At 50.2% G+C, this 11,963-nt stretch overlaps 1 protein-coding gene across 1 annotated transcript; it reads left to right on the forward strand.

Annotated features, from left to right (window-relative positions):
- The first annotated feature begins 260 nt into the window (after positions 1-260).
- On the forward strand, positions 261-11,272 carry LOC110483781 (tubulin beta chain). Its single transcript, XM_021553923.3, has 4 exons — positions 261-474; positions 4,596-4,704; positions 6,723-6,833; positions 8,696-11,272. Exons 1-4 carry the CDS (start codon positions 418-420, stop codon positions 9,751-9,753), a joined length of 1,335 nt encoding a protein of 444 aa, XP_021409598.1. The 5' UTR covers positions 261-417; the 3' UTR covers positions 9,754-11,272.
- Positions 11,273-11,963: the final 691 nt, after the last annotated feature.

The following is an 11,963-nucleotide window of genomic DNA, read 5'->3' on the forward strand; positions in this document are numbered from 1 at the left end:
TTGGCCTCTTCTTCCGCGCGCCAACGCCGGTCCGCGCTTCCCATTGGCTGCTGTGCGTGTCCATCATCGCCCGGCCACAGAGACGGGGCGGGGCGGTCCTCCGGGAGCGCCGGAGCGTCGCAGGGAGGGGCTGAAGTGAGGCCGTAGACCAATTGGAGAGCAGAGAGCTGGATTGACGACGAGATTGACCAATAGAAGGATGGAAAGCGGGCGGCACCGACCAATGAGAGCCGCGGCTTTGTCCTATATGAGCGCGCGCGGGGCCGCGGCTGCCGCCATTTTCACCGCTGTCGCGCTCGCGCCTTTGCTCCGCTCTTAAAGGGGCCGCGCCGCCTCTTTAACGTTTTTTAATTCGGTTTTCCGAGCGCCTCCGCGCCGTCCGGGTGGGCCCGAACCGCCCCGTCAGACTCCGCCGCCATGAGGGAGATCGTCCACATCCAGGCGGGCCAATGCGGCAACCAGATCGGCGCCAAGGTGAGCGCGGCGGGCCCCGCCTCTCTCCGCTGCCGCGGCGGCGTGGCCCCTTTAAGAGCCCCCCCACCCCCGCGCGCCAAGACAAAGGGTGACCCAAAGCGGGGCTATTTTACCCCAGAATCGCCGCTTTCCCGCCGCAGAAGCGCCTGCGAGGGAGGGGGCGGTGATGGGTGGGGGGGATTTGGGGGGAAAATGCGGAGATTTTGTTGCCAAATGAGGATTTGCGGTGCCGAACGCGCGCCCCCCACACGCGGCCGCAAAATGGCGGCTCAGGGCGGCGGCCCCGGACCGCGGCCAATTCGCCTCCAAAATCGCCTTTTCTGGGGTGCTTTAAGGAAAAAACATTATTTTTTCCCGGTTTAAATGACTATTTCATAGGTTTGGCTATGAATGCGGCTTTTTGCCCCAAATCCAGAGGGTCTAGCCGAGGATGGGCGGGGAAGGCGCCAAAATGGCGCCGAAGAGTTCTGAAATTAAAGGATTTAACCCCAGAATTAAAATTTCCACTATAATATTTTTCATAATTAAAACATCATTTGTTTGTTTTTCTTAAACTTCTTATTTTACATGCCCCTTTTTCAGACTGAACTCGGTTGTTTTCACCCCATAACTGCGTATTTTCGTCCTTAAAATCCGCTATTTTCACGGCAAAACAGTCCAATTTTACCTCAAAAAAATGTGGATTTTGTGCCCCAAAATGAAGATTTTTGACCCCCAAACGGGGCGTGACGCCCTGAGGGGTCAGACCTGAGAATGGGAGGATTCAACCCATAAAAAAGCGGCTTAATACCTACAATAAATGTTTTTAGTCCCTAAATAACAGGCGTGTTCCCAGTTTTTTCTAAAATGAGTTTTTAGGTTTTTTTTTTAATCCGCAAAGTGAAGATTTTTAAGCTTCACGATTTTATAACAAGAAAAGTTCTTTATTCTTTAAATGTGGATTTTGGGTCTTCAAATTGAAATAGTCATTCTTAAAATTAATGTTTTTCTTCCCTTGAATCAGCCTTCTCTGAAATGCCGTTTTTACCCTTTAAAAGGGATTATTTAACTCTCAGAAAGCAAACTAAAATGTTAATTTTTTTATTTATGTGATTTTTTTTTCATTGATTAGAGTTTTTTTCCTGCTGCTGAAATGCATCTTTTTGGCACCAAAACATTTTTTTTTTCCCAGCCCCAAAATGGAGCTTCGGAGCTCCAGCTCAGCATCTTTGTTTTACAAAATAACATTTCGCTCCAAAATCAAAATTTCTATCCCCAAAGTAGGGAGTTTTGAAGAGAAAAAGAGCTGGGTTTATTTTCTAGAAGCTGATGTTGGGTTAAAATCGGCATTTTCTCCAGCTCATGGGGAGTTCCAGCCCCAAAATGGAGGTTTCCAGCCCCAAAATGGAGGGTCGGGGAAAGAATCGCAGCTTTGTGCTTCCGAATATGCTTTTTTTTTTTTTTTAACCTCAAAATCACTGCTCTTTCTCCAAATTTAATGGGTTTTATTTAATTTACCTTTTTTTAAGCACAAAATGGTGATTTTTGCACCAAAAAAGCATTGTTTAGGCCTCGGAATTTGCAATTGTTCGCATCTGCTTATCATTTTTGCTGCTTCAAAAATCCCTTCTTTCCCCTGAATATAATCAGCCCCCAAATGGCTGCTTTTAGACTCATATTTAATTTTTTTTCTTTATAGAATGCCTCTTTTTACCCTTTTCAGCTTCAAACCCGTCTCTTTGTGTCTGCAGACTGCATTTCCTGCCCCCTGAGTGAACATTTCCATTTTCAGCCCCATGCTGAAATCTTTGTTCTCCAGAACGCCTCAAATTTGAGTTTTTAACCCCAAAATGCGATTTTTTTTCTTTTTAGCACTGAGAAGAAGGTTTTGAACCAAAATTCTGATTTTGAGGTCCAAAAAAGATTTTTTATTCTACAGAAAATATTGTTATTTAAAAGGTCAAATTTGCTCTCCAAAATTACGGTTTAGCCCCAAATCTGCATTTTTCCACCCCAAAATTTGCAACTTTTACCTTTAAATATTCTATTCCCCCCATAATCCATATTCCTCTCACTAAACTCTCAATTTCAATCGCAAACCAATGGTTTTCCTCAAACTTTGTAGTTTTTAACCATGAGTTTCCCAAGGCTCCAAAATGCAGAAATTTTTTACCCAAAAATACTGAATATTCTGAATTAGATCTTTTAAACTAATTTTTCTTTTTAATTTGCCCAAAATACCCATTTTTACCCCAAATTAAAATTTTTTTGAGCCATTTTTTCCTACATTCCCCAAAACTGCTCTTTTCCTAACCTATTTGTCTCATCACCCCCAAAATCACTTAATTTTTAGCCCATTTTCACTCTCAAACCCCCAAAATGCCCTTTCTCATCTCCTAAATCAGCCTTTTAAAGTCCATCTTTCTTTTATTTTTTAACTCACATTGTTAATTTCTAATGCACTTTTCTCTCCCATCTCCAAAAATAAGGTTTTTAAACCCTTTTTTCTTCTCTGGCCCTAAGTTGTGGGGTTTAAAATATATTTTTCCCTCATGCCAAAACTGCAATTTTTATTTAGAATCACCATTTTTTAGCTCTCTTTTTAAATTCAAAATCCAAAAATTACCAGTTTTAACCCAAATTAATATTTTAACTCAATTTTTCTCTCCACGTTCCAAAAATCCCCATTTTTGCCACATTCCTTTTACCCCAAAATTGCCCTTTTTTCACTTCATTTATCCTCATGTTTTGTTCTCCCCCAGCCCATTTTAACCCCAAACCCCCACATTTGTAGAATCTCGCCTTCAAATGCAAAACTTGGAGCCCCCCAAGGTGAAGTTGGGTATCAAAGTCCTGATTTGGGTGCAAAAAGTCGGTTTTGGAGGCGTTGGTTTGAATTTGAGCGTTTGCCGCCATTTCCCGCGTTCCCGCCCTTTTTAGGGAGCGGGGGCTGGCCTGGCCACGCCTCCAAACCACCAGAAAATCCTGAAAATCGCCTTTTTTCCCCCCAAAGAGGGCCCTGGAGTGGCTTTGGGTTGTAGCTGCACCCTTCTAGGACCTGACCACAGCCTAAATTTATTTTAAAATGTTATTTATTCCAAAATCCCCATTTTTCAAGCCAAAATTGGTCCTGGATGAGGGGGGAGCTCTTCTGGATCCCACGCCGCCAAATTCATTTAAATCCCTAAATCCTTCAGTTTTTCCCCCAAAACACTGCCTAGGGGAGGTGGGTGTGGCCAGGTTTACATCTTAATCTTCCTATGAGGTACCAAAATCCCCTTTTTTAATCCCCAAAACAAATCCCAGTTGTCACAAAGTGGGCGTGGCCTGCCTCCCCCACCCCTTTAACCCAGACCATGCCCCCAGTTTCCTTTAAAATCCCAGTTTTTTCTCATAAAATCTGGATTTTTTGATGCTTTTCAACTGCCTTTTCCTGTCATACAATCCTAGTTTCTTACGCTAAAATTCCTGAAATTTTAAGCCCCAAATCCTCATATTCTTCCATTAAATGAGGTCCCAGGTGTACCAAAGTGGGCAAGGCCCTGCCCTCATCTCTCCTTGAGCTCCACCCCCTTTAACCCCAGTCACGCATCCAAGAACCATTTCCCACCCTGAAATCCCCATCTTTAGCCCCAAAATCCCCCTTTTTTTGCTCCAAAACCCTGTTTTTTCCAAAATGACGTCTGAGGTGGATGTGGCCCACCTGACTGCATCCCCCTTAAGCCCCACCCCTTTGGCTTCTAGTCATGCCACCTTAAAGTACCCAAATTTTTTCCCCAAAATTGAATCTGGGGTGGGCACAGCCCAGCTGACCCCACCCCTCCTTATGCCCCACCTCTTTAACCCCCAGACTCCCATTTCTCACCTCAAAATCCCCATTGTTGCCCTTTAAATCCCATTTTTTTCTCCTCCAAATCCTCTTTTTTCCCCCCAAACCAGGTCCCAGTTGTCACAAAGTGGGTGTGGCCCAGCTGGCCCACCCCTTTAACTCTTGCCCACACCCCCAGCCCCCTTTTCCCCTTAAAATCCCCATTTTCCCTCCCAAAACCTCCTGTTTTTTTCCCTAAATCCCTGTTTTTTGCCCCAAACCCACTCCTGGGCTGTCCCTGAGCTGTCCCCAAGCTGTCCCCTTGTCCCCACAGTTCTGGGAGGTGATCAGTGATGAGCACGGCATCGACCCCACGGGCACCTACCATGGGGACAGCGACCTGCAGCTGGACCGCATCAGCGTCTACTACAACGAGGCCACAGGTGGGGACAGCTGGTGGCACTTGGGGACAGCTGCCACAGCCCCCCAGGGCTTCTCTGCCCTTCTTCCCCTCATTGTGTCACTCATTAGTGGTGGGTGGCACTTGGTGGCTTTTGTCATCTCCCCAGTGTCACTTGTCCCGTTGTCACACCCCCAGTGTCACTTTACTTTGTCACCTCTTTGTGCAGTCACTTTGTCACTTACAGTGTCACCTCATCACTCCCACAGTGTTTTTTTTTGTCACCCGCCCATGTCACCTCATCCTCCCCATTGTCACCTTGTCTCCAGTGTCACCCCCCTACGATGTTGCTTTCCTGTCTGTTGTCACTTTGTCATCTCCATGTCACTGTGTCCCCATGGTTCCCCCTCAGTGTCGCCTTTGTCTGTCCTGCTGTCACCCTCCAGTGTCACCTTGTCCTTGACTGTGCCCTGTATCACCTCATCTCCCATGTTCCTTAGTGCCACCCCCTCCTTTGTCATGCCAGTGGGGTCACCTTGTCCTGCCACCTCCCAGTGTCACCCCTCAGTGTCATTTGTCCACTGTCACCTTACAGTGTCATCCTGTCACCATCAATCCTAGGGATGCCCTGGTGTCACCTCGCAGTGTCACCCCCAGTTCTCTGACACCCCTCAGTGTCGCTGCATCCTGTCCCTTCCCCATGTCACCCTGTTCTCTGTCACCCCCACCTTGTCCCCAATGTGCCTCCACTGTCACCTGTCCATTGTCACCCCCTGTGTCACTTGTCCCCTAGGCCCCCATCCTGTTCCTGATGTCCCCCCCAGTGCCACCTGTGCGTTGTCACTTTGTCCCCTCCCGTGTCCCCATGTCCCATTCTGGGCTGCTCCGGGAGACTTTTTGGGGTGGCTTTGGGGAATTCTGGGTGATTTTGACACTTCTGGGGTTATTGGGGAGTTTTGGGGTGCACTGGGACATTTGGGGTTGGTTTGGGATAAATTTGGGGATTTGGGGTATTTTGGGATGTTTTAGGTCATTCGAGCTGGTTTTGGGGTGAATTGAGACCTTTTGGGGTGAATTAGGAAGGTTTTGGGTGTTTAAGGTTATTTGGGGCATTCTGGTAGTGCTTTAGGGTTGAGATTTGGGGGGCTCTGGATTGGTTTTAGGTCATTTTGGGGTGTGCTCTGGGGCAATTTTGTGTATTTTTGAGAGATTTTGGATATTTTAGGGTTGGTGAGAAGTGGGTTTGAGGTGACTTTAAAAGATTTTGGGATGATTTTAAGTATTTTTGAGTAATTTGGGGTGTTCTGGGGTTCATTTTGGGTGGGTTTGGAGTGAAATTTGGGGTGATCTTTTCTGGGTTTTGGGTGATTTGGGGTATAGTTTGGGTGGATTTGGGGTTGATTCCAGGTGATCTGGGGTAGTTTAGTGAATGCCTCATCTGGGATGGTTTTGGGGTGATTGTGGGTGTTTGGGAGATTTTGGCTATTTTGGTGTCATTGGGAGTGGCTTGGGATATTTTTGGAGCTATTTTGGATTTTTCTGGGGCAATTTTTTGTATTTCTGGGTTAACTCTGAGCATTTTGGGGGCAGTTCTGGGTGGTTTTAGGGTCATTTTGATGGTTTTGAAGTAATTACAGGTGTTTGTAGGAATTCTGGGACGTTTTGGGTTGTTTCTGGGTGGTTTTGGGGGGTAATTCCAGGGGTTTCTGGGGTAATTCCAGGTGGTTTGGGGGTGATTTGGAATAGTTTTGGGGTAATTCTAGGTGGGTTTGGGGTGATTACAGGTGTTTATTAGGGTGATTTGGGTGCTTTTAGGGTGAATCTGTGGTTTTGGGGTGACTCTCCTGGTTTTGGGTTGAATTCTCTGGGTTTTGTTCACTCCCCAGGGGGCAAATCTATTCCCAGGGCCATGCTGGAGGTTTTGGGGTAAATTCTCTGGGTGGTTTTGGGGTGAATTCTCTGGGTTTTGGTGACATTCCTGCTGTCCCCAGGGGGTAAATTGGTGCCCAGGGCCATGCTGGAGGGTTTTGGGTGAATTTCCCTGTTTTTGGTCCCTCCCAGGGGGTAAATATGTGCCCAGGGCCATCCTGGTGGACCTGGAGCCTGGCACCATGGACTCGGTGCGCTCCGGCCCCTTCGGGCAGATCTTCCGGCCTGACAACTTCGTCTTTGGTGAGTGACACCCCTGGGACATGCCTGGGGACACCTGGGATATACCTGGAGACATCTGGGACACCTGGGTCTACCTGAGGGGACACCTGGGGGCACACCTGGGGACACAACTGAGACACTCCTGGGCACACTTGGGAATACCTGGGACATCTGGGGGCACACCTGGGGACATTGGGGACATGCTTGGGGACATCTGGGACCTGGGACACCTGGAGGCTTCTGGGGACATTGAGGACATCTGGAAATACCTCCAGGCACACCTGGGGACATCTTGGGCATGCTCAGGGACGTCTGGGACACACCTGGGGCACTTCAGGCATGCTTGAGGACATGTGGGCTGCACCTGGAGACATCTGGGGGCTCCTGGGGACATTGGAACACACTTGGGGACACTTAGGACGCATATGGGAGCTCCTGAGGAACATCTGGGGGTGGTCGAGACAGCTGGGGACTGTCAGCACATGGCAAGAACGGCTGCAGACATCTGGGGACATTCTGGGACATGCCTGGGGGTCCTGGGGACATCAGGGATACCTGCGGACACCTGAAGGCTCAAGGGCGTTTGGGGACACCTGGGGGCTGCCAAGGGACATTAGGGACACCTCCGGGTATTTGGGGGACACCTGGGGACTCTCAGGGACATCAGGTTCATTTCAGGACACACTTGAGGACACGCAGCAATATTGGGGGTAGCTGGGGACATTTAGGATGTGTAGGAAACACCTGGGACATACCTGGGACAGTGGAGGTGGCCTCAATGGATGGCAGGACCCCAAAGGGGAGATCAAGGTCCCCAGGTGTCCCCAGGGTGTGGTTGGAGGTCCTAAGGGTGGCATGAAGGTCTCCAAGTGTCCCTGTAAAAGATACAGGTTAAAGGTCCCCACAGTGGGATGACGATCTGCAGGTGTCCCCCCAAGATGGGTTTGAAGGTTCTCAGGTGTCCCCAGAGTGGGGCTGAAGGTCCTAAAGAGAGAGCTGAGGATCCCGAAGTTGTCCCCAGGGTAGAGTTGAGCAGTCCCCAAGGGTGGCATGAAGGTCCTCATTTGTTCTTCCAAGCTGAATTTAAAGAGCCAGAGGCATCCCCAAGGTCAGGGTAAAAGTCCCCAAGATCTCTAAAGATGGGTTTGAGAGTCCCCAGCTGTCCCCAGGGTGGAGTTAAGGTCCCTGAGGATCTCCAAGGTCGGGTGGACGGTCCCAAAGGTGGTGAAGAGTTGCCCTGGGTCATCAGAAATGGTTTGAGGGGTTCCCAAGGTTTGCAACATTATTATGAAGATCTCCAAAAGTCATCAAAGGTTTTTCAAGATTCCCAAAAACGTTTTGAGGGTCTTCAAGGACCTCAGCATTGGTTTGAGGGGTCTCCAGCTGTGGTTTGATGGTCCCCAAAGTCACCTCGATGACCCCAACCCAACCCATCCGTGTCTCCCACAGGCCAAGGGTCACCACAGGAAGGGGCCGAGCTTGAGGGGTCAGGGGTCCTCAGAGGTGCCTCAAAGGTCCCCAAAGATGGTTTGAAGGTCCCCAAAGTGGCTTGAGCATTCTCAAGGTGGGAAGGAGGTGCTTATCATCACCAAAGGTGATTCAAGGGTTCTCAAGGTCATCAGGGTTGGGTTGAGGGTCCCCAAAGATGCTTTGAAGGTCCCTAAGGTCCCCAAAGATGTTCTGAGGGCCTCCAGAAAAGTTTTGAGAGTTCCCAAGATGGTCAAGTCTAGTTCAAAGGTTCTCAAAGATCATTTTGAGGCTTCCCAAGGTGGTTTTAAGGTTCTTGAAAATCTTAAAGACTGTTTAAAGGTCTCCAGAGGTGGTGTAAAGGTTCTCAAAAGAAGTTTGAAGACCCCAACCCAAACCTTCCACCCCTTTTCCAGGTCAAAGCGGTGCCGGCAACAACTGGGCCAAGGGTCACTACACGGAGGGTGCTGAGCTGGTGGACTCGGTGCTGGACGTGGTGCGCAAGGAGGCCGAGAGCTGCGACTGCCTGCAGGGCTTCCAGCTGACCCATTCCCTGGGCGGTGGCACCGGCTCAGGCATGGGCACGCTGCTGATCTCCAAGATCCGCGAGGAGTACCCCGACCGCATCATGAACACCTTCAGCGTGGTGCCGTCCCCCAAGGTGTCGGACACGGTGGTGGAGCCCTACAACGCCACGCTGTCCGTGCACCAGCTGGTGGAGAACACGGACGAGACCTACTGCATCGACAACGAGGCGCTCTACGACATCTGCTTCCGCACCCTCAAGCTGACCACGCCCACCTACGGCGACCTCAACCACCTGGTGTCGGCCACCATGAGCGGCGTCACCACCTGCCTGCGCTTCCCCGGCCAGCTCAACGCCGACCTGCGCAAGCTGGCCGTCAACATGGTGCCCTTCCCGCGGCTGCACTTCTTCATGCCCGGCTTCGCGCCGCTGACCTCGCGGGGCAGCCAGCAGTACCGCGCCCTCACCGTGCCCGAGCTCACCCAGCAGGTCTTCGACGCCAAGAACATGATGGCCGCCTGCGACCCGCGGCACGGCCGCTACCTGACGGTGGCCGCCGTCTTCCGCGGGCGCATGTCCATGAAGGAGGTGGACGAGCAGATGCTGAACGTGCAGAACAAGAACAGCTCCTACTTCGTGGAGTGGATCCCCAACAACGTGAAGACAGCCGTGTGCGACATCCCGCCGCGCGGCCTCAAGATGGCCGTCACCTTCATCGGCAACAGCACGGCCATCCAGGAGCTCTTCAAGCGCATCTCGGAGCAGTTCACGGCCATGTTCCGGCGCAAGGCCTTCCTGCACTGGTACACGGGCGAGGGCATGGACGAGATGGAGTTCACCGAGGCCGAGAGCAACATGAACGACCTCGTGTCCGAGTACCAGCAGTACCAGGATGCCACGGCCGAGGAGGAGGAGGATTTCGGCGAGGAGGCCGAAGAGGAGGCCTGAGGGGTTTCTCCAGAGGTTGTGGTGCTCGGCAGTGTTGCTCCTCCCCTTCCCGGTGTGTTGTCCCAGAGAGGCGTCAACCGGTGGGCGGCGCCTTCAGTTTCCTCATCATTGTCCTTCATCGTCAGTGTTGGCCCTGGTCATCAGCGGCAGCGGAGTCCCCACCCGACCTTCAGCGTTGTCCTCACAGTCCCCAGGTTTCACCATCTTTGAAGAGTCTCCAACCTTCATTGTCATCAGTGAGTCCTTGGCCTTTTGCCACCCTTGAAGAGTGTCCAATCTTGATCATGGTCAGACCTTCCAACTTCTGTCATTTTCATTTCTGATGAGTTCCCAATTTTCATCAGCATTGAAGAGTTCCTAACCTTCATCATCATCTTTGAAGAGTCCCCAGCCTTCAGCATTGTCCTCAGTCCCCAGCCTTCATCATGGTCATTCTCAAAGAATCCCCAGTCTTCATCATCATTGAAGAGTCTCCAATCCTGATCATTGTCAGAGCTTCCAACTTCCATGATCGTTGAAGGATCCCCGAGGTTCATCATCGTCAAGGAGTCTCCAGCCTTCATCATCCTCGAATTCCCAGAGTTCATCATCATCCTCCTCACAGAGCCTCCAGGAGCTCCTGGCCTTCATCATGGTCCTTGCAGTGTCTTCAATCTTCATCACCCTCAGCCCTTGGTCTTCATCACAGCTGGTCAGTTGGCCTTGACCTTCATCATCCTCATCATGGAACAGTTTCAGAGAGCCCTTGGCCTCCATCATGGTCCGTGAAAAACCCTCGACCTTCATCATGGAAGATCCTCCAAGAGTTTTTGACCTTAACTCTCATCATGGAAGAGTTGCTGACCATCATCATCATCGACACCTCTGCCCCTCCCCCACCACTCCCACCGTGGCCTCCTGTCCCCTCTCCTGCCCCGCTCTGGTTCCATTTTCCCCATGTTTTTTGTATTTTTTCCCAAATTCTCTTAATTTTTCCCAGTTTCTGTCAGTTTTTCCCAATTCTTTGTTTCTTCCCCCTTTTTTTGTTATTTTCCATGTTTTTTGTAATTTTTTCTTTTTTTGATTAATCTTCCTCGTTTTTCCCCATTTCAGTTTTCATTTTCACCCATTTTTCTTCATTTTTGGTGTGTTTCCCCCATTTTTATTATTTTTTTCCATTTTTCCAATTTTTGCTCTTTTATTTCCCAGTTTTGGTCTCTCTCAGTCCAATTCCATTCCTTTCTCTGAGCTTTTGGGTCCTTTCTCCCAGTTTTTACTTGATTTTTCCCTATTTTTATTGAGTCATTTTATTACCCATTTTTCCTTCTTTTGGGTTCGTATCCCTCCATTTTAATGATTTTTTCCCATTTTTTTGTTCATTTTTACCCATTTCTGTCCGTTTTTCCCGATTCCGTCGCCGTTCCGGTGTCCGGTTGCTCTCTCCCATTTTTTGGATGTTTTTGTTTTTTTCCCGTTTCTTTCGTTTTTCATATTGAAAAGTCGCCCCCGGGTCCGGAATAAACTCGGGATGGAAAAGCCACCGTGGGTGTCACCTGTGTCACTCTGGGGTCACCTGAGGGTCCCCAATGTCACCTGCAGTGTCCTGGGGGTTCCCTGTGTCCCTTCCTGAAGGTCCCCAGTGTCACCTGGGCGTCACCGGGGTCACCTGAGGCATTCCAGTGTCACCTGGAGGGTCCTAGTGTCACTTCAGGGTCACCTGCATGTCTCCATGTCCCTCCTGGAGGTCCCTGTGTCACCTGGAGGGTCTCATTGTCACCTTGGGGGTCACTGGGAGGGGTCTTGGTGTCACCTTAGGGTCACCTGGGAGGTCCAGGAGCCACTTTAGTGTCACCTGGGGGGGTCTCAGTGTCATTTCAGGGTCACCTGGGGGTCCCCATGTCTATCTTGTGAGTCCCAGTGTCACCTGGAGGGTCTCACTGTCACCTGGAGTCCACATGCCCCCCCTGAGGGTGCCCCCCCAATGTCACCTATGTCCCTCTTTAGGGTTCCTGTTGTCACCTGAGGTCACTCAGAGGGGTCCCTGATGTCACCTGGGGCATCTGTGTCCCCTTCACTGTCCCCCTGATGTCCCCAGGGTGTCCCTGTGTCCTTTTGGGGTCCCCAGTCCCCCCATAGTGGCTCCAGCAGTGACAGCACAGGAATGTCACTGGCTGGGGACACCTTTGGGACAAGGGTTTGGGGACACACTTGGGACATGGTGAAAAGGAAGA

The sequence above is a fragment of the Lonchura striata genome, chromosome 29, assembly GCF_046129695.1.
Source record: "Lonchura striata isolate bLonStr1 chromosome 29, bLonStr1.mat, whole genome shotgun sequence".
In the NCBI taxonomy this organism is placed as follows: domain Eukaryota; kingdom Metazoa; phylum Chordata; class Aves; order Passeriformes; family Estrildidae; genus Lonchura; species Lonchura striata.